We start from the raw sequence: 22,920 nt of genomic DNA, 5'->3' as shown, positions 1-22,920 counted from the left end.
TAACTAGATAAGTACGCATGCTGCTCAGAGTGTTTCGCATAATTGGATAAGTTTAGAGAGCTTAGCATAAGTAGCTCACCGGTGGCCCAGGCAATTATGATGCCCATTTGTGGCACGCAGCTTGGCCATGAATTTCAGAAAGTGTAGCGGAAACTTGTTAAAATTTCGATTTGAATAATGCAAATCTATTTGGGCTGACCTCTGACCTCAGCTCATGCTCGGCTAATCCAACTCGTTGTTGGCCCAGCTGCTAAAGTCTTCATCTAATGCCAGGCTCACTTCCTAAACACATACGAACATTTTATAACAAGCATTAATTTTGGTTAATAACTTTATAAAGGCAACGCCAAGCCATGGGCATGGCCTGGCCTAGCTAACTCACACACATAAGCAAATCAAACACTTGTGCACGCATCCGCTTGCCCATAGAGATAGAGAGTGAGAGAACAAGCTATAGGCTTACCATTTTTCACACACACACACACACACAGACGCACAGAACGCCTAAGACCCGGAGCCTAGCCTAAGACAGTGGGCCTTTGCAGCCGTTAGGCATAAAATAGAATTGAAATAACCATACGATAAGCTCAATTTGTGCGCAGCTTTAGTAGCGCATTAGCCATACATAAAGCAAAGATAGCCGCCAAATAAGCTGACTATGTGTCTGTGTGTGTGTGTGTGTGTGTGTGTGTGTGTGTGTGTGTGTGTGTGTGTGTTTGTGCGTGCGCTGATGTGTGCCTCACTTCCGCATGTAATTGTAGTTACAATGTCACAATCACTAGACCATATAAACGCAAGCAAACAAGGCTGCACAGCAAGTGGCGAAGACAGCACACACACACACATGCAGAGGGGGCGTAAACAACACACACACACACACACTTATGCATATGGCGCTCGTCCTGCTGCTGCTGTTGCTGGCTTTTGTGTGGGCTTTTAAGTGGGCACTACTCGCCCACTTGGGCGCTTTATTAGCAAAGTGAAACTTAGACAATGCCTGGCTGTCTCACAGCTCTCGCCCACACACACACACACACACAGAGACAGACACTCTAGCACACACTTACACACTCAGAAGGAGCAACGGCTCTGCCACAGCATTGCCTTGGCAATATTTACAAGTCACTTGTTTTTATGCCTACATTAATTATGCGCGCTTTTGCCTTTTGCCTTGGTTTTTCGGGCAACTTTCTCTTGGCTTGTCTTTGATTTTGATGCCATTGCCATAATTCCAGGCAGGCTTTGGCTTTTGGTGGCGCTCTGCTCTGTGCTCTGCTCTGGTTCTGTGGTTCTGCTGCTGCTGCTGCTGCTTCTGGCTGTGTTTGTGTGTGCTTTGGCGCTTGGTTGTCAACACGGCTCCACTCCGACTTGATCTGGTCATATTTTTTCTTACTTTAAAGCCCTGGCTTGAGGATTCTTCAATAAATTTTGGCACTCATGTCTGTGGTATGTGCCGGTGGCAACTCGGCAACTCGGCAACTCGGCAACTTAATTGGATGCCGTTCAAGTTGCTGTTGCAGTACTCTACTCTCTCTCCTCCCTCCTCTCTGCCTCTCACACTCAACCGCTCCGCTGCTGTGGTCATAAATGTCAGCCAGGTCGAGCTGCATTAACTGACCCAGTTGAGCTCTATCCTATGGCTTGGCCCCTGCCCCTCCGCCTCCTCCACGCCCCATTTCGTGTCCACGAGTGCCTTTTAATGGGATTATTGCGCAGTGAAACGTATAATGCGTCAGCCTCGACACTCTCTGCGTTTTGCAGCTGCTTTGAGCTCTTGGCAAGAAGTTGCAGTTTCTGCAGCTGCTGCTATCTCGGCCCGGTTTGTGTGTGTGTGTGCACTTTTTGGCAGACGCTGCGTATGCGTGATGCGTGTGTCCCATACATATATATATGTATGAAATGCTCTCGCACTACTTACAGATTCCTTTTGGCAACCGCTATCAATGTATACATACATACATTATTAAGTCTTAATATAAATCTGTATTTATTGCATTACTGCACTGGCCCTTAAAATCTGGCTTGGAAATATGCAGCAACTATCTACTATACATTATGGGAGAGCTTTTAGTGCATACAAATAATATGATATTATTATGCTGCATGCCTGAAATTGATTTACCAGCTGTGGGTAGCCTCGGCCAGCTCTGCTTATTGTTGACATAGTTAAATTGATTCAATTCCAGGCATTATCCAAGAATTTTCATTTGTCCTCCGCTCGCCGCCAACTCTTGATGAATCACACAAATCACTCCGCACTTTTCCATGCTCCATTGCGTTTTTCTGCTCCTCCACTTTCCATTTGCCATTTGCATTTTGCATTTTCACCGTCATGCGCCATTAGGAATTTTTTGTGCCGCCTTTTCTCTAACTGCATTCAAATCAAGCAACAAGAAAATGCAGCCACAGTAGCTGGAATATTTAAATTGAAATTTCTATTTATTTTTTTTTTTTTTTAATTTTTATTAAATTCTTCAGTTTAATGCGTTTTTTATTTGGTTTCATTTCTTTTTATGCTTTTTACAATTTGCTTCATTCGTAATCTTTTTTTTTTTTTATCATTTAACTTAGCAAATTAATATATCTATATATATTTATCTTAATTTATGTTAGGTGTGTGTGTGTGTGTGTGTGTCGGTGTCGGTGTCTGTGTCTCTGTGTGTGTATTGTTTATTGTGTTCTCTCTCAATTATTAATGCTCATTGTTGTTTAAATGTTTTGTTGTCGCGTTTATGGCGCTTTATATATTTATTTATTCATAACCGTTTTCCATTACCTAATTCTAACTTAATATATCGTTTTTATTTATACAGCTAAAATAGTTCTTGTAAATTATGGGCGTATTTTAAAATGTTTTTTGAATATTTTTGTTTGTTTTTGCCTTTAGAGTGTTTATAATATTAGATTCAGTTTTACAATGCTAAAATTTACTTTTTAAATGTTTTTATTTTATTTTATTTTTTTATTTTTTATTTATATATATTTCAGTATTTCGATTTCCATTTAAATTTTCGGTGCATTTTGCCAACTAACTCACTTGGTGAAATTAAAACTAAATAATTTGCTATATACGCAACTGTAAGTGTGTATACCTGTGTATGTGTACGTGTATGTGTGTGTGTTTTTTTACAGCTATGATTTCCTATATACTATATATTTATTTCATTTACAGTAATCAGTAGTGTGCTTAAATGATTGCTTCTGCATTTCTCTCAGCTCAATGCAGTTTATTAATTCTGTTTTTCTTTTTGCTACTCGATTTTAACTCTTACAACATTCGAAATTTGCTTTCCATTTTCGGCTCAACTTTTCACCTTCATCGCTATTTGTTTCAATCTTGAATTCCTTTATGTACACAGAAAATATTTTGAAAATTTGAGAGAATTCCTATTAACTGAAAAGCTAGTGCAAAAGTGTAAAGCAAAATAATGTAAAAAGTAAAAAGTTATGCGTATTTGAGAGTAACTGAAAGTTATGAAATTTATAAATTCAAAAGCAAGCAAAATATTGATATTTTTGGCTGACTACAAATCTATTTTGTTATCAAATTTAAATAAAATTGTGTGGTTAAAGTTAAATAAAATTAATGTTTCTTTGTAGCCAAATATTTATAGTTGAATGTAAAGAGAATGTATTTTTTAGTGATTTTTTTCTTGCACTTCTATAGCTAATTTTCTTTTGACTATAAGTACAAATAACTAGCAAAGTATTTGGATCAAGCGAACAATCTTTTTAACTAATGCATTTTTTACAAAGATATCTCTTTATCTCTTTTATTAACTGAGAAAAAATAAAAAATGAAAAAAGGTAATTTATATAATTTAATAATTTAAAGTAACTAAACATTATATAATTTTGGGTAATTTTAAGTTTCATTTAGTTAACATTATTTTTGTCCATATTTGTAGTTTAACTCAAGTTCAAATAAATAGTAAATACAATTCGCAAACTTTAAGTGATTAAAAAAAATATATATATATATATATGTATATTGCTTTACCGTAATATATATATATATTTATATTCAAATGGTTTTATTTATTTTGTTTGTAATGCATATTATTCATAGCAGGTATTATTAAAAAAAAAAATTATTATTCATCTCTTTAGAATTTTTGAAAATCATTTAAAGCTTTAAATGCTCGAATCCTTCACTTTGCCATCATGAACACTCGCTGTTGCCATACCCAATTTGGAGTATTTAAAGATTAGTTTTGTTAAAATTAAGCAGTTCTTAGTGTCTATTTAATATATGCTTTAGTCCTACTTATTTACGATATCTACGCTGCTCTGTTACCCGGAAATACCTGTGCTAGTCGAGTGCCAGTACACCTTGTCGTATTGATATAAGATGAGATGTTCACACGCCAATAAAAAAACAGCAATAGGAAAGGGGAAGAAGAGGAACAAGTTTATATGTCAAAGTCGAATAACAAACAGATTAAATTATTTAAATGCAGCCAGGCGCTGCTGTGTCCCAAATTAAAATTTCATAAACTAGAGCAGAATGCCAAAGGGATGCCAAACCCTCAATGCCACTCGCGACTCGGCCGGAGCACTTGGCACTCCAGCTAAGACGCTGCATCGCCCATCCACTTGAGCCCGTTCCCCGCGCTCGAAATCCTTTGTGTCGCCGAGCAGGTGTCGCCATGCCAACACACAGCGCCTGGAGCCACTTGAGTGTGGAGCACGCTGAGTTGCCGCCTGCCCGGGCAATGGCAATGGTTGCCAGCATGCGACATGTGGGCACCGCCGAGTCAATTGTCAGCTAACAACGGCGCCAAAAGCAACTCAATCGGCAGGCAAACAAACCAACAAAAGCCCCACAAAACAGTGACAAAATGTAGGCATAGGCCTGGTCTGGCCTGGTCTGGCCCGGCCTGGCAATTCTCCTGCCTTGCTGCTTGTTTTTAGGCATTTTTTCTTTTGCTTGGCTTTTTTATGGCTTGAGTGAGCGAAAGAGAAGACAGAGAGAGAGAGAGAGCAAGACGCTGAAAAGTTTATATTAAATGAAAAACTTTTTCAATTACATCAACGGAAATAAAATGCTGCCAGCTTGCCACTCGAGGCACGCATAGACACGGCAGCAAAGAAAAAGGAGTCTGCCCCAACAACAGCCACAACAGCAACAACAACTACGACGACAACAATAACAACTGCCAAAGATGAAGTCAGAGCTAGGGACGAAGCTCTAGTCTTTTGTTTAGCTGCGCGTCTTTGTTTTTCGGCTTTATTAGGTTAGGCCAGCTCTCTGCCCTTTTGCCATACCCTTTGCCGTGGGCCCAGACAACTTTGTCAACAACTTTGAACTGGCCCAGAAGGCAAAGTATATGTCTGAGGTCATCTGGATTAGCCTTCAATTTGCATTTGCCGATGTGGTGCAGCAGCAAATGGGTTTCTAATTGCACTAAAAATCCATTTCGGCAACAATATGCAAATCGAGCAGGAGAAGAAATTATTTAATTGTGCTAGCTTTTTGCTTTTCGTTTCTGATCTCTGTTAGGGCATATTTTATTCGGTTTGCTAAATTCTTTTCACATTTTATATATATATATATATATATATATATATATATATATATATATATATATAATATTTTTTCCATTTTTCTTCTTCTTGGATTGGGATGTGGGGTTATCCTGGTCTTTTGTTTGCTTGCTGTGGGCAACAAAGGATACGGATACACGTATACGAACACAAGACTAATTCTATTTCTGTGCGAGTATGAGTGTGGATGTGTCTCTGTCTGTGTGTGTGTGTGTGTGGGTGTATATGCGTGTGTGTGTTTACAGAGCCACAGAATCGTCTAAGGCAGCATCCTGGCCGGCAGCAGCGCCGCGTTGTCAAATGTCGCTCGTCTCCTGCGCATCACCCACATAGCCCTCGTCCGGACTGTCCGCCAGGGGACCATTCAGCTGCTTTAGCTTAGCTGCGTCCGTCGCCTCAGCGCTACTGCTGGCCACACACTCGGACTCGGCCATGGCTGCATTCGAGCCGCTGGGCGACGTCTCAGTCTCGTCCAGCTCGGGTATGGTGGTGTTGCTCTCCAGCGTGGGCGCGGGCGTTGCTGCTGCTGCTGCTCCTGTTGCTGTTGTCGCTGCTGCTCCTGCTGCCGCTGCTGCTCCTCCTGCGGCTGCTGCTGCTGCTGCTGCTGTTAGCACTGGCGATGGCTGGCCGAGGCCGTAGCGCAGCGGCTGCGCATGATAGCCGGGCAAGCAGCTGGGCCACTGCTGAAAGGCTGGCAGCGGCAGATCGCTGCTCTTGTAGCCCTCGGGTGGCGAGGGGAACTGCTGCTGCTGCTGCTGCTGCTGCAGCTGCAACTGTTGCTGCGGATAGCCCTCGGCCGTGAAGCGCACATTCGGCAGCTGATACTTCTCGTAGGCTACGGCGGGCGCGCGCTGCACAAACTCCGCCTCCATGCTGTACCGAAGGCTGGCATTCTGTGCGGCTGCAAATTGCTGCTGCTGCTGCTGCTGCTTATGGGCGCGATTATGGGGCAGCGTGCGGTAAAAGTTCTGCTGCTGCTGTTGCTGCTGTTGCTGTTGCTGCTGCTGCTGGTGCTGCTGCGGTGCGGCGGCCACCTGCTGCACCAGATGCGCACTGCTGTAGTCGTAGGCATAGCCATCCTGGCCCAAAAAGCAAACCGGATTCAGGTGCACATCCACCTGATGCGGCGATGTGGCTGCCGCCGCAGCTGACGCCGAGCTCAGCACCGACTTCAGTTGCATGCCGCGCGGCAGCGTTGTCATCGCGGCAGCGAACCGCGAGCCCATGCCCCCCAGCATGGCATGGGCGTGGGCATGGGCATGGGGCGAGGCCGCCGTCAGCTGATAGCAGCCCTCGTACTGTCCGCAATCGCTGGCCGTTTCGTAGTCCGCGGCGCCGTCGAGCGAGACGGCCGTCTTCAGCTTGTGCTTGACACTTTCCGCATCGTTGACCAGGTCGGGATTCTTTTCCGGGTAGTTGCGCAACGATGCTGGCGGCGAGCAGTAGGCGGCAGCCAGGCCATTGCTCAGCAGCAGCGGCGGCGAGCCGGCAGCGGCAGCTGCTGCTGCTGCGGCATTCATCATGTTGACGTTCAGCTGCAACTGTTGCTGTTGCTGCTGCTGATGTTGCTGCTGCTGTTGGTGCTGCTGCTGCTGCTGCTGCTGCTGCGAGTGCGTGTTGGGCGTGGCGTACAGCAACAGATTCTGCTTCATTTGACCGCCCAGAATGAGTCCGCCTGCGCTGCCGACGCCAATGGTGCCGGGTCCGCCGGCGCTGCCATTGCCGGCCTTGGTGGGCGTGAGATTGTCGGCGAGCATGAGGCCGGCGCCGCCATTGAGGCTGTCGCCGTCGTTCAGTATGGAGGCGCACTTCATCATGCCGGTGTCCTGGCTGCTGCCGTTCGTCGAGTCCGTGGCGCCGGCAATGCTCGTCACCTGGTCGCACTTCTTGCGCTTGGCCGGCTCGGCGCTGCGCTTGCACTTGACCACAATCGTGCAGAGCAGGACGACGAAGATGATGGCGCCGCCGGCGCTGCTGGCCACAATGTAGTTCATGTAGTCGCGCGGAAAGGACACCTCATTCACCACCGGCGGCTCCTTGATGATCACGCGCAGCGTGTAGTTGCTGAACGTCGTCCCGGCAATGTTCTGGCCCACGCAGGAGAAGGTGCCATTGTCCTCGGCGCCCACGTTGTAAATGAAGATCTCGCTGCGCTTCTCCTCGGCGCCGCTGCCGCCGCTCTCGTCAATGTAGTAGTACATGTGGAGATTGTCCAGCAGGCTGTCGTTGCTCATCACCTGGCCGTTGAAGAGCCACAGCACCTTCGGCTCGGGTATGGCGCGCACCAGGCACGTGATGGACATGTTCCGGCCCTCGCTCACCTCCGTGTAGCTCGACTGCGGACTCACCTCGGGCAGGCAGGCGAGCTGCTGCCGCTGCAGTCCCTTGATCGGCTGGCCCTTCAGCCGTGCCGGCTCCATGCACTTGGGCTCCTCGGCCAGCGGCGTATTGTGGCTGACCAGCCACCCATAGACGTCGAGCAGCCGGCAGTCGCAGTTCCAGCGATTGCTGTGCAAGCTAATCCCATGCAGAGATTTGGGCAGAATGTGTGCGCCCTGAATGAAGGCGATGCGATTGCCGTCGAGGCGCAGCCACTCGAGGTTGTCCATGCCCACGAAGGCCTCGTTCTCGATGCGCTCCACCTGGCAGTTGGACAGCTCCAGTGTGGTCAGGAAGGACAGGTGGCGGAACGCCGACGTCTTCAGCTCCCGTATCGGATTGCCGCTGAGCGAGAGCCGCATCAGTGAGCTGTAGTCCTGAAAGGTCTCGCTGGGCACATGCTGCAGCGCATTCTCGCTGAGGTCCAGCTCCACCAGGTTGGTCAGGCCCCGGAAGGCCTTCTCGTGTATGCGTATCAGTTGGTTGCGCGACAAGTAGATCTTCTGCAGATTGAGCAGATCCATGCGCAGGAAGCGCTCGCTCTGCAGCACCTGCAGCCCGTTGCCGCTGAAGTTGAGCACCTGTGTGCCCGGATCCATGCCCTCCGGCAGCGCGGACAGCTGCTGTCCGCCGCACTCGACTGTCTGCTTGCCGCCCTTCCACTTGCAGACGCACACTTCCGGCGGACAGGCGACGATGCAGTGCAGCAGCAGCAGCAGCAGCAGCAGCTGGGGCAATAGTAATTGCAGTAGGCGTGGCATTTTCTTATACATTCCTCTATTGAATTGGCTTTGTCTTGGCTTTCGCTTCTATTTGGAGTCTATGTGCGACACTTGGTCACGTTTGCATGTCAAATTAGTAAATGAAGGTGACGTTTTTCGAGCTCCTCGTCCTCTTCCTTTTGCTCTTCCTCTTCCGCGTCACGCAAATAACATTAGCGCAGTCGCTGGAATATAACGTTGATCTGGCTACAGCTACAGCTACAGCTACAGCGTCTGCTTTAGCCACTCAGTCGCTGTCGTCTCGACTTGGCAGCAGAATCACGTTGCCTACTCGAGTGTCAGGCAATAAAAAAAACGTTTCCCGCTAGCCCGTTGCTGCTTCTGCTGCGTCTGCTGCTGCTGCTGCTCGTGAGGCTGGGCCGCCATTATAATCAGAGTGCGAGTGCTCATCATTGTGTCCACGTCCACGTTGCTGTCATTGCAGACTCCAAGTCCCACTCTTCCTCTCCCTCTCCCTTTCTCTGTCACTCTCACTCTATCTCTAGCTGGCGTCTTTTGTATTAATTTCATAAAAATGCCAGTCGCTTGATTTTTGCTTGGCAGCGCCTGTAAGTAGGCAATGCTTTTGTTAGTGCTGCCTCTTGGGTCCTGCGGCTTTGCTCCGCTTTGCTTTTACTCAACTTTATTCTACTCTAGCGCTCTTCTCCTTTGCTGGCTTAGCCCTTCGCATTATAGCCGTTGACTGAAAAGGTTTTTGTCCTTAATGAAATTATAACGCAATTCACTTGCTGCTGTTGTTGCTGCTGCTGTCTCTGCGGCTGCGGCTGCGGCTGTGGCTGCTGTTCTTATTGTTGCTGTTGCTGATATTGCTGCTATTGCTGTTGTTGTTGTTGTTGTCGATGCCTTGCCGCATGCTTCGCATTGTGTATGCGACACGTGTACTGATTTGTGCTATTGTTTTCGTTGCTCTGCCGCTGGTTAGCGTTGGGTTTTACCGTTAAGCTGCAAGTAAACGGAGGCAAGCAAAGTAAACGTTAGTTTTTATAGCCAGTTTTTAATTAAGCTCAAATATTTTCTTCAAAATTCAGTAAAAATATTCCATTATAATTATATATATTGTATGTATAGAAATATATTGCTGTTGACTAATATATGTATGTGTGTTATGAAAAATATATAAGTTTGATATGGATTGGGTTTTTGTATGAGCTTAAGTCTACTTAATTTAAAATATTATATAAAAATATTTATATATATTAAATTTATGAAAGCTAACTTAAATTTAAATTTGATGCAATTAAAAGCAATTAAAAAAAATATATATTTTTTTTCATATTGTACAATATTTTAATGAAGTTAAAAACCAATAGATTTTTTTTTTTAATATATATTAAATACACGAACGAAAATATTAAAATTGCATATTATATGCAATATAATTTCAATATTTTGAAATATTTGAAATATTTAAAAACAAAAAAAATTATATTTTATTATATATAAAAAAATATTTATTAAATTAATAATAAAATTCAAGTATTATATGCAATGTAATAAAAAATAATTTAATATTGTAAAAGATTTTCTTGAAGTTAAAAAAAAAAATAGATTATATAATATTATGTATTACAAAATTACTAAATATAAATATAAATATAAATATAAATATAAATATAAATATAAATATAAATATAAATATAAATATAAATATAAATATAAATATAAATATAAATATAAATATAAATATAAATATAAATATAAATATAAATATAAATATAAATATAAATATAAATATAAATATAAATATAAATATAAATATAAATATAAATATAAATATAAATATAAATATAAATATAAATATAAATATAAATATAAATATAAATATAAATATAAATATAAATATAAATATAAATATAAATATAAATATAAATATAAATATAAATATAAATATAAATATAAATATAAATATAAATATAAATATAAATATAAATATAAATATAAATATAAATATAAATATAAATATAAATATAAATATAAATATAAATATAAATATAAATATAAATATAAATATAAATATAAATATAAATATAAATATAAATATAAATATAAATATAAATATAAATATAAATATAAATATAAATATAAATATAAATATAAATATAAATATAAATATAAATATAAATATAAATATAAATATAAATATAAATATAAATATAAATATAAATATAAATATAAATATAAATATAAATATAAATATAAATATAAATATAAATATAAATATAAATATAAATATAAATATAAATATAAATATAAATATAAATATAAATATAAATATAAATATAAATATAAATATAAATATAAATATAAATATAAATATAAATATAAATATAAATATAAATATAAATATAAATATAAATATAAATATAAATATAAATATAAATATAAATATAAATATAAATATAAATATAAATATAAATATAAATATAAATATAAATATAAATATAAATATAAATATAAATATAAATATAAATATAAATATAAATATAAATATAAATATAAATATAAATATAAATATAAATATAAATATAAATATAAATATAAATATAAATATAAATATAAATATAAATATAAATATAAATATAAATATAAATATAAATATAAATATAAATATAAATATAAATATAAATATAAATATAAATATAAATATAAATATAAATATAAATATATATGTATATAATAAAATAATATAATTTGTATCATTATATGTAAACAAAAAATAAATAAATAATATAACATTTTAAAAGTAGTGGAATCCCCTTAACATTTTCATTATCTATTACCCTTATGCGGTTATTATATCCAAACATTAAATAATATTCATGTTCTTTGATATATCTTATTAGCAGAATCTCTGTAAATTTCTTTCTATTATATATTATGCGCAAAGTCAATTTAAATTTGACATTTCAAAAGAAGTCATTTGCAAGTATAATTATAAATAATTTTATTTTATTGCGCACAATATTTGTGAGATACAAGAGCAAAGTGAAATAACAAATTGCAATTACGACTTTTCAGCGTAATATTTGTTGCCTCCTTTGAAGCGTGTTTTTTACAGACATCCAATTGCATGATAAATGATAAGTTCGTAATGTTTGATTGAATATTTAATATATGCTTCAATATTATTTTGTTTATGGTTGCCATTATTTGGCGCTGTTATTGCAATAATTACATTTTTTTTATTCGCGTGTCAATACGCACACACACACACACACATGTGTAGAGGCGTATGTGAGCTTGTTTATTTGCGTACTTTATTTCAGGTGATTTATTTTTAATAACTTTTCGCTGACAGTTGGCAAATATTTCATCGAGCTGCACTCGATTATTAATGTACTTTCATTTCGAGCACTCGATGCGGAGTGCGTGCGCCTGTCCATAATGAATCCGGCGTATCGCTTTCAACTTGAAAGCGAAAATGCAAAAACATGAGCCGGATAAAATTATATTCCATATCCCATATAGCAAATATGCAAATGCGCGCAAATGAAAATGAAATCCAAAACGAGAACGAAACCGAAAACGAAAATATCAGCTGGAAATCATCCAGCTGTAAAAACCAATTCCATTCAATTTGTTGCCTTTAATTGCATTTCATGTTTTGTTAATGCCGCGATCCAGCGCACTGCCCGTACATAGCTGTTAATTTTCCAGCTTGAGCTGGGAGAACGGGGGCTTTGGGGCATATTATTATTATATCTCATTGTGCTGATTGCTTGCTCATTATTGGCCTTGATATGATTTGACAAGGGCACAGCTGTGGGCTGGCCTTTAAATTACCTTTGGCAATGGCAACAAGCTGACATTTATATTTGCGCAAATTAATCAAAGGACATTCAAGTGGCAGAAGACAAAGGACAAGGCAAAGGCAAAGGCGACGTAAACCAAAATGTAAATAAGCAAATGCCCAGACAATCGAATGAAGATGGCAGCTATAAATCATGCAACATATTGCAGTGTAGCCAATTTAGGTAAATAACATATAAATTACACTGCAAGTAGATAACCAGACAGAGAGAGAGAGAGAGAGTGTGAAGAAGAGAGAGAGGGAGAGAAAGAGTGAGAGAGACAGCGCAGTCAGACGCCCTCAAAGGAAATTGTTCGAAAAACAAGGCAAACAGCAATTGTGTTATTCGATCCAGCGGAGGCAAAGAATTTCAGCAAGCCACGCGCTTCATTAGCCACCCACAACAAGCGGAACTGGCTAACTGACTAGCAGACAGACTGACGGACGAACTGACTGACTGATGAACTGACAGAGTGACTGCCAGGAGTGAATGTTGGCTGGCGCCAATGCAAATGCGTAATGGATACTTGGCAGTGCCATCATTTCCTGGGCTAACAAATTGACTTGATTTGCTTTCGCCTTGGCAACGGCTTTCACCTGAACTGAGCCTTTCCAGCATTATTAATAACCAGGCATTAATCTGGGCCTCGTCGTTGTCTATGCGCAGCAGCTGCCTTGGCCCGGGCTGGCTTTTGGCCAAAATGCTTGGCGCTTAGCTTGTAATTGTTGCCCAGATTCAAGGTAAAGCCGAGCAGGCTCGAAAAATTCATGAACTGTTTAATTAATGAGTTATTGTTGCATATCAGCGCTGCGCAGCAACCACTTGGAAAACAATTCTAAGCGGCCAAATCACGTCAATCAGTTACGCAAGGAAACACAAAAAATTGTTGTAAATTTATATGCTTTAATGCTTGTCAATAATTTACCAGATTTAAATGGATATTGCTTTATTTATTATTATTATTATTATTTTTATTTAATCGCTTACATATATACATATATATATTTATTTTTCTTTTAGGTCATTTGTAATTCATTCCACATTTGCCATTCTCACAAAAGAGCTTTACTCAACTTCCTCCCTTGCTTTTTATTCTTTTGACAAAATGCGATTAAAAACATTTTTGGACTAGAAACAATTTGCGCATGAAATATAAATGTATAAATTAAGAGAGATATATACATATACATATATATATATCGGAATATATCCATATTGAGCATTCTCATAGTTGATTTTAAATTACTTTTCACAAACGAACGTAAATGGGGCCGCTCTTTAAATATGCATGAATTTCGATGTGAAAATTGCTTGTGAAACGGAATGAAAATGAAAGAAAATGAAGGAAAATATCAATTTGAAAATAGACAAAAATATTTCTGTTGCTTGTTGTCGGGTTGTTGTTCAGAAAGGACATTTCGTGTGAGTTTATGCTGAACGAAACTCTAATTTAATTTATGCTCGCACAAATACAAGACATTTCTCATTTGGCAGCAGTTTGCACACATTTTTGACATTTTCATTTGTCGGCTATGAAACAGAGAAACACACACGCACACACACACACACACACACACACACACACACACACACACGCGTGCTCATTCTACTACGGAACTGTGCGTGGGCGAATGTCTAAGCTTCTGCTGTTGTCCTTGTGTGCTCGTGTTGTCCTTATATCCTTATCACAAAATGTTTTGACAATCAAGAGCAAGCCAGCAGTTGAACTGAATGTCCGCATCTCATGTCGTGCCTTAAAAACTTCACTTGTGTTACAATAGAAGCAAAGAGTGAGAGAGTGAGTGAGTGGGGGTTGATGTTGGATCGAGACATTGGGTAAATCATACAGATTTGTACCTTCCATCACTCAGCTAGGCAAAGCAACTGCTTCACTAATAAATAAACATTTTGAGCATTTTATTTCCATCTCTCATAGCATTTCATTGAGCCCATTGGCATGTCTTAGATATCTTCTAAACTGCTGTCATTGAAAATAATTTCAATTTCTGGCTGTCAGACATTCGCACCGAATTGGCATTTGCCAGCAGACATAAGCAATTGTTTCTTGCCCTTCTTTCGGGGCAGTGGGCATGGGCAGGGGGTTTTCATTGCTCGTTAATAGGCAACGCGTTCTGGTAACACGCGGCGTATGCTTAATGCGCGCCAAGTGTCTGTGGCAACGGCAACGGCAACGGCAACGCCAACGGCACGTGTCGCGACTTTGGCCACGCACCCAGCGACTGTCTGCGTATTTCAATTATTTTTTACTTCGTTTTTGGTTTTTTTATTCTCTTTATTCAAAAGCCGCTGCGACTTCAGACCAAACACTTAATTTTCCTGCTAGCATTATGGGACTGGAGCAGCGCTTATGTAATCCCGAGTTCTTGTGGCTTTTATAGATTGGCGAGCTGCACAGCCGGCTAAAGTGCCAGCTAATACGCTTAAACTTAATTAAAAACTTATCAACAGCTGCGGTAAACAATTTGGCTGTCTCCAGTCGTGTTGCCTCTGGCAACCCGGCCCCAAACTGTTGCAACCACAACTTCAAGCCAAAGTAAACCAAGCAACGTGACAACTTATCGCCACCCAAAAAGATATGACAAAATCATCAGGGAAACCATCTAAATCAATTGCTTCTTAAAGAAAACTAAGCTGCTCTAAGCTCAGCCAAAATTGGATTTGTTTTACATAAAGTAAATGTGTCAAGCAATTAGCAAATGCCAAAGGCTGCAATACCTATTCAATTCATTCAATTGCCAAGGGGCCAGTCCTTGAGCAAGTCTAAGAAATAATTAAGCTTTGAGAGTGCTTCAGTTGCTAAACACAATTGTCGACTTGTGTCTATTAATTAGTTAAATAATGTGTAAAAGAATCTGTAGAAGGTCCCAGTGTTGGATTTTAAATGAAAATTACATGTGCAATCTATCTTAGACTCGAAATGAAACAACAGTTATTAATTGATATACTATGGGATAAGCACACTTAGTAGCTTATAAATTAAATATTATTATAGTAGTATATGTCTATGGACATGCCATATATAATAAAACCTATATAGTATATCGTATATAATAAATATATACTATATATGTATAATATTTGCAATAAATGCTGACTCTAAAATGACTGACTAAAATAGATTATTTCCCATTTCTTTTACCTCCATATGCAGTTCCTCTTATATAGTGGCATATGTATCCATCAATAGAGTGCCTTAACAAAATTTCAATTAACGACCTTTAAAGGTCTCTCACTTCAGAATAATAATAAAACACTCTCCCAATTGAGCAAGCATACCTAACAAATTTTAATGAGACATTGATACATTTCAGAAAGATTATGAAACCTAAAGTTTTTCTAATTCATCCTTACCCTTCACTTTCAATGTGAGTTTTCGCATATGGACTCACAAAAAAGAACTTTTTGAGACCGAATTTAGCATTTAACAATTCCTATTTGTATCCAAACATCAAAAGTAAAATACCAGCTCTGGGTTTTTAAATGTTTTAAAAGCGGGGATAAGATACACACACACACGCTCACATTTTCATTCCAATTTAGCTACTTTTATACCAAAGGCAACCCTCGCAGCTTTAAAGGAAGCAAATTTTTACTTTGTGAGCTTTGACTACACTTGAGTCTATGTAGACTTAAGTATATATAGATAAATATATATACTTATATACTCACGTCTAGTTAAAGCTCATATGCTCTCCTATAGTTCATTCTAACAGCATGAAACTGTTTTCAGTAATTGCAAACAAATTCTAATGACACCACAGATGCAAATGAAGTTCATATCGAAAAAGGAAATTTGATTGACGAGCAGGTGAGTGGTGGCAAAAAGTTAATTTGCTTTGGATTTATAAATATTTATTAGGGCGCTCAGACACGCGTGTGTGACAGGGCAAGGCGAATGCGGCTGCAATTTGTGCTGCTGCAACTTCAAAGTGACGTTGCAAACATGTCATAACATGCGAAAATTAAAATGTACATGACAACTTAAGCGGCATTCTGCGTTCTGTGTTCTGCTGCTGGCATTCACAAGGTGCGGCACATACGGGAGGCAGGGCAAAAAGTGGAGGGGCAGAGCTCTACACAACAGCAGGAGCACTTAATTTGGCATGTTGCCCTGACTGTGTGTCTGTGTGTGTGTGTGTGTGAGTGTGTGTGCTGGACAAGGTAGCGTGACAACAACAACAACAACAACAACAACAATAAATGAACGCAGGTGCAGCCGGAGTGGCGGCAGGACAACAACGGGCTGAGCAGGACAACCACAAGCACAACAAACGAGTGCCATTCTCTAGCATGCATGCATTTTTTACAACCCATACAACTTATACTCCTAGTGGCTGCTACCTAGTAACTGCAAAAAATAAATAATACTAAAGAAAAAAAAGGTGGACATTGCAACAGGGCGAGGCGGCAAATAAAATTACGCATGCACTGGCTAAACAATAAAATATGCATAAAAAAAAAGAAAAATAAGCTGCTGCTGAATCTGGTCGACAAAAAGGCAAACCCAAATGCCACAATGAAAAAACGAAGCGATGTAACAAAAAATTAAAAATAAAATATAAACAACCATAAATACGCAACTCAACAGACTGCCAGATGCCCTGCAATAAATTCCACAAATATTTTGTAGTGTGAGAAAATGCAGTTAAAAAGAGAGAAAAACTTGCTTAAATATAAATTTGTATATAATGAAATTGTGATTTAGACAAAATGACCAGAGGAATTTCTGGAAGTAAAAACGAGCTGAAATTTAAATATAAGTGCATTGCAGTTAGTAAGTAAAGAAGAACATTAGGTGGTTGAGTTTCAGGTGTAAGGCCTTATAAAGAAGCAATAAGTGTAAGGCGATAGTAGTCATGTAGTTAATTGTTTGATCTAACACCAAATTAATTATATTCTTCTTCAGCATCTTTATCGCATTTTTCAATCAATCATAAGATTTTCTTCTTCAGTATCTTTTAAGTTGTTGAAGTGTAAGAATGTAATTTCTGTATCAAATTTTTACAACGAATTGAACCATATTAAGTCATCGAATTTTATTGGAAACTGATCGAGTTGAAGGTTTATATGAGGAAAAAGATCTGATGAGGCACTTGAGTTCTTCATTCTGAGCAAGAAAAGTTAAAGAAAGGGGCATACAAGAACAGGACTTGAAAAAGCAAGAAAGTATGAAATGCAAACCACCTCTGTTCTATTTCTCTCTCTCTCTCTACCTCTCTCTACCTCTCACACACACTCTCTCTCTCTCTCTACCTCTCTCTACCTCTCACACACACACTCTCTCTCTCTCTCTACCTCTCTCTACCTCTCACACACACTCTCTCTCTCTCTATATACCTCTCACTCTCTCTTTCTCTCTCTCTAACCTCTCACTCTCTCTCTCTCTCTCTCTCTCTATACCTCTCACTCTCTCTCTCTCTCTCTCTCTCTACCTCCCACACTCTCTCTCTCTCTCTCTCTCTCTACCTCTCACACACTCTCTCTCTCTCTCTCTCTCCCCCCTTCTCTCTCTCTGAAATGTACCTACCCTTTAGCAATCTATTGTAGGGTATGCATGGCCTACGAAACGTCAACGAAACGTTGACATTAAAAATGCTTCGCAATTCATTTTTATGTTAATTTCTGGCTGCTGCACACGAATATGAATTTAACTGAATGCATTGCGCAACGCCACAAGCATTTGGACAAAGTGCAAAACACGTCGCTCGCGTTTTCACTTAAAAAGATGCTTACTGGGCGCCACGGCAGCAGCAGCAGCAGCAGGAGCGGGAGCAGGAGCAGCTGCTGTGCACTTTAAAAAAACCGCTCGCATCTCTGCCGCCGCCTTTAAAAGAAAATCGGCTAATTTTTTGTACATATTTTATGCTGTGCGAAAAGCGAAGCCAAAGGCTGAGGCAGATGACGCAAATGTATGTAAAAAGCAAAGCAAATGCTATACAGAAATACATATAGTACATACATATATTTTAGTCGTAAGCACATACGCAGTACACTGAGCGAAATGGGCACAACCTCTAAAATTTTAATAGCTCACACATTATAAACGCAAATAAACGGCAAACGTCGTCTTCGTCTTCGTCGAGGCAGCTGCCATTTCGCTAGCGACTCTCTCAAAGGCAATTTGAGCTTGCTTTCGGCAAGCATTTGATGTGTGTGCTGTAGTGGGCGGGGGCAAATATATATGTATGTGTGTGGGTGTATACACACATTTTTATTTGCCTAGCAGCTTATGTTGTTAGAGAGAAAGAGCAAGGCACCACTTGAAGGAAAAAGTTCCCTGCCAAGTTTGCCAGCGTCCGATGGGCCAGCCTCAGTTGTCCTTTGTGCAGCTTTAGTGCCTTTAAGTTGCAGCAAATTAAGCATAATTTTAGGCACTCAGCGTCTTATTATGATTATCATTAACTACACAAACGAACCCACACACACACAAGCTCAGGTCTATGTTGCTCTACTAATGTTGCTATCCATTTGCTTTGCACCTGCCGCTTTAAATTTCTCTGCTTTTTTTTTTTTGCCCAAGCCGTGCTCCGCTCACGAAAACTTTTTTCATAGAACACAACAAAATATCAAAATCATAACAATCTAAAAAAAAAAAAAAAAATACAACAGGAAAAACTTTTTAATTGCTTTATAAGTTTACCTTTCGCCTGATATTCAAATCATGTTCGGCTGACCAAAGCAGCTGTATTAGTTAAACAAGCTGATTCTAAGCGCCGTTTGGCCGTTGAAATCTGAGTCAAGAGCAATGCAGATGAGTTTTTCGACAGCAAATAAGAGTTGATTATCATGCAAAAAGTTTCAAACTAATCTGTGTCAGCTTATTTGTATAATATTAATACGAGTTTGAGCTGGGCGAATATAATGAAAACTCTTGTTGTATATTAAAAATATTCTTTTAGTTTGAATGTATTTTAAATAAATATAATAAGTCTAAGAAAAATATATTGAAACTTTTTAAATTAACATACGATTTTTTTTTTTTAAGATTGCTTTAATTTTTTGTTTGTTTTGAAATAAATAAAGCGTAATAATACAGATTCGCAAGCTAAATTAGTTATCATATAATTTCATACATAATTTTTTGTATTAAAATTAAGTTCATAAAAATTCACAAAATTTAAAAACTATTCATACAATAAATAATAATAGATATGTATATTTAATATTTATGAATTATTAAATAAATTATTTTTATTATTATTTATTATTTATTTTGTTTGTTTTTTTTTTTTTTTTTTTTTTGTAAAATTAGTATTCTCTCTTATTATAATTATTATGTATTAAAAATTGTATTTTGGAATAACCGATTTAAAATTAATTATTTTAATTTAAATTATTATTTTACTTTTAAAATTCATTATGTTATTTTATTATTTATTATATCTATTATTATATGAAACATGTATATATATTTATATTTATTTATTTTTATAATAATTATTATTTTTATATTATATTATATTATTATTTTTATATTATTAAAAAAAATTCTCTCTTATTCTCAGGCTGTAAATATCTTCAGTATTTTGAAATGGTGCAGCATCATTAAAGCACATTTAAATTTATGGCAACTCAAGGAAAACCCAAAGGCATTAAGAAAAGTTTCTTTGAGAGCGAAACTCTGCAGCACTTGGATAATGACAGCCTTTAACTCAGTTTGGCTCATGCTTGGCAATAATCTTCAATGATTTCAATTTTATTATCGTCGTCTAATGTTTAATTATGCGCAGGCTGATGATGTCTGATGGGTTTTTCTTTTGCCCTTTCCATCTCCCACTGGCTTGCTCCCTCTTTGACGCATAAACATAACGCAGTTTATATTTTATTTATTTTATGTTACTTTCGCTTTTTTTTTTTTTTTTTTTGCTTTCCTTTTGCCCCTTTGCTGAAAAACCAATCATAAAACCCTCTGGCAAAGCAGGCTGCCAAACGTTTTTATTATATGACGCCACACACACACACATATGTACATTTACACTCCTATGCGGCTGTGTAATTTGCCATAAAAAAAATGGAGCACAGCCTCATAAGTATTTGTGCAATTTCTGAGAAATTGTCAATTTGCGCCCCAAGCTCGTAAGTCTAAGCCAAACGACATCGCTCGTCGAACGAGGCAGACCCAAAGAGAGAGAGAGAGAGGGGGGGAGAGAGAGAGAGGAGAGCTCTAGCTGTAGCACGCAAATACGCGCTGATATTTTTATAGCTATGTGTGTGGGTGTCTGAGTGCTCATGTGTGTGTGTGTGTGTCTGTAAATCGACTGTTAACATTTAACGCTACAAATTTAACCGCATTTATGTATTTTGGATGTCGGGCTCTATTTGATTTTCATTTAATTTGTGCGAGGCAGGCGACGCCGCGCTCTTAAAAATTGGCATAACAATTACGCCGGAAACGGACAATGTGTGTCGGACGCAGCTTTATAGAGTCGAAGCAGAAGCAGAAGAAGAAGCATGCTCCCTCCGGTTCCGGACGGACTTCACGTGCAATCTGCAATGCTGACAATGAAACTTCAATGGCACATAATTGCTGTACATACACACATAGAGAAAGAGAGAGGGTGAGAGAGAGAGAGAGAGGGAGAAGGAGAGAGAGATACAGACAACAGAGAGACGCGCGATGGGCTGCTGCCGGGAGTTGTCTGAATTGCGTATGCTGAATGGATGAGTGGAAGAGTGGAAGAGGAAGAGCGGAAGGGTAGCAGGAAGGCGTGGGTGGACTGACTATTGTGCACTAGTGCAACATATCCTTGCAACTAACGCTTCCGTTTCCGCGCCGTCAAGGCGACAACTCTTCGACTTTTGCTGCTTGTTGTTGCACTTATTATTGTTGCTCTTGTTGCTTCTGTTGTTGTTGTTGTTGTTGTTATTGTTGTTGTTGTTGCTGTTGTTGTTAGAGGCCACTTCTGGCCGCCTTTGTTGGCGCTCGTCGTGTGAATGAGTGCAATTAGCAGTGCCAGTTGCACTCGTTTGCCTGGGCCCTGTCTAGCGGAGGGGGAGAGGGTGGGGTAAATTCTCTGTGCGACGCTGATCTGCCGTAAGGGCAGCATTAAAAATGAATTCCTCCGTGTCTGTGCACACAGACGTAACGATTGTGCCAAGCGAATATATGCTTAAATATCTATTGTTTACATTAAATGAAAACCATAATATATTTGCGAGAGACGTGTTTGTTTTAATTAAACGTATTTTAGTTATAATTAAAATGAGGCAAATTAAACAACTTAGCAACGAAAATTACAATTATACATATTAAAAATGTAATATTAGAATATATTTTGCATATTACGTTAATTTGAATTACTTAAATGTTTTTATTTTATTTTTCGGTAATTAATAATTCGGATTACTTAAATATTTTTATTTTATTTTTCGCTAAATAGTCAAACAAGTGTAAATATATTATTATATATAAATTAGGTATATTTTACTCAGATTTTTTTTATTTTATTTATTTTTTATTTATTTATTTATTTATTTTTTTTTTTTTGGCTATAATATATTTAAAAATATTTTCAGATATATCTATCTTGTTATATTAATATTTTTGTTGTTTTTTTTCACATAAAAGTATTTAATTCATATTTACTGATATATTATTAAATAACATTATTTTATATTTTACTCATATATATTTATTACTAAATATATTTTACTATATTTACCTATCTGGCAATCATATTTATTTACATATTTACTTTACACGCCGTCAATATTTTTCTTTACCAACAATTGTTGGTTCTATTCAAATTGCATGAATTTAATTTCTATTCCAATTTTGCATTGTATTGAAATTTGTGCGCTTGAAGAAATGTTGATTAAAATAACATTTGCTGGCTCACTCTTAGGCTGAAGTGCCTTTGTGAGCCTTTGAAGTGCGCCTGCCAGCTTACCCTGCAGTATTCCTCTGCCAGCCTAGACCCGTACACGTGACTGGGCCGGTCGGACAGCTGCTTAGTGCGTAAACTTGGCAAGAAATAAAAAATAGGACCTGGCATATAAACTGTGAATGGACGTTTGTGTCACGGACCCCTGAAGCTTTGAGCCTTTGTATGAAGCTTGCGCCTTGTAAAGTGAATTTTTCGACTGCTCTTCGCTTACCTTTTGGCTGTTCAACTGTTCAACTGTTCAGCTGAAGAGCTGAGGCTGAAGCTGAATTGCCATTTGGCTTTTGACCTTTCGATATAACTTAATTTTCTTTCAGCTAGACCACTGAAGCACCAGGCTTCAAAATGGATTTTATAAACTAATCAAATTAGGCTGAGTTTTTGCAAATTTCATTTGCCAGCATATTATTAAATTTTGAAGCACGTCTTTAAGGTCAAGGCGAGTGTTATGCGGACTGCTTAGCATTTAAAGTGCTTTTACTATGGGCTTACCGTCAACGCAATTAAGTCCTCTGG

General features: G+C 38.5%; 1 protein-coding gene across 2 annotated transcripts in view; it reads right to left on the bottom strand.

Annotated features, from left to right (window-relative positions):
• Positions 1-5,602: 5,602 nt before the first annotated feature.
• Positions 5,603-22,920, bottom strand: part of LOC26527530 — a 60,087-nt gene continuing 42,769 nt past the window's right edge. For both annotated transcript variants that reach the window (XM_044009169.1, XM_044009170.1), the window contains exon 4: positions 5,603-9,650. In XM_044009169.1, coding sequence (XP_043865104.1) covers positions 5,844-8,699 — 2,856 coding nt within the window. In that variant the 5' untranslated portion in view covers positions 8,700-9,650 and the 3' untranslated portion in view covers positions 5,603-5,843. The remainder of the gene's footprint in view (positions 9,651-22,920) is intronic.

Source organism: Drosophila mojavensis, unplaced genomic scaffold (genome assembly GCF_018153725.1).
Source record: "Drosophila mojavensis isolate 15081-1352.22 unplaced genomic scaffold, ASM1815372v1 contig_49, whole genome shotgun sequence".
Lineage (NCBI taxonomy): Eukaryota > Metazoa > Arthropoda > Insecta > Diptera > Drosophilidae > Drosophila > Drosophila mojavensis.
Note: the sequence above shows the minus strand (reverse complement) of the source record. Positions and strands in the feature narration are given on the sequence as shown.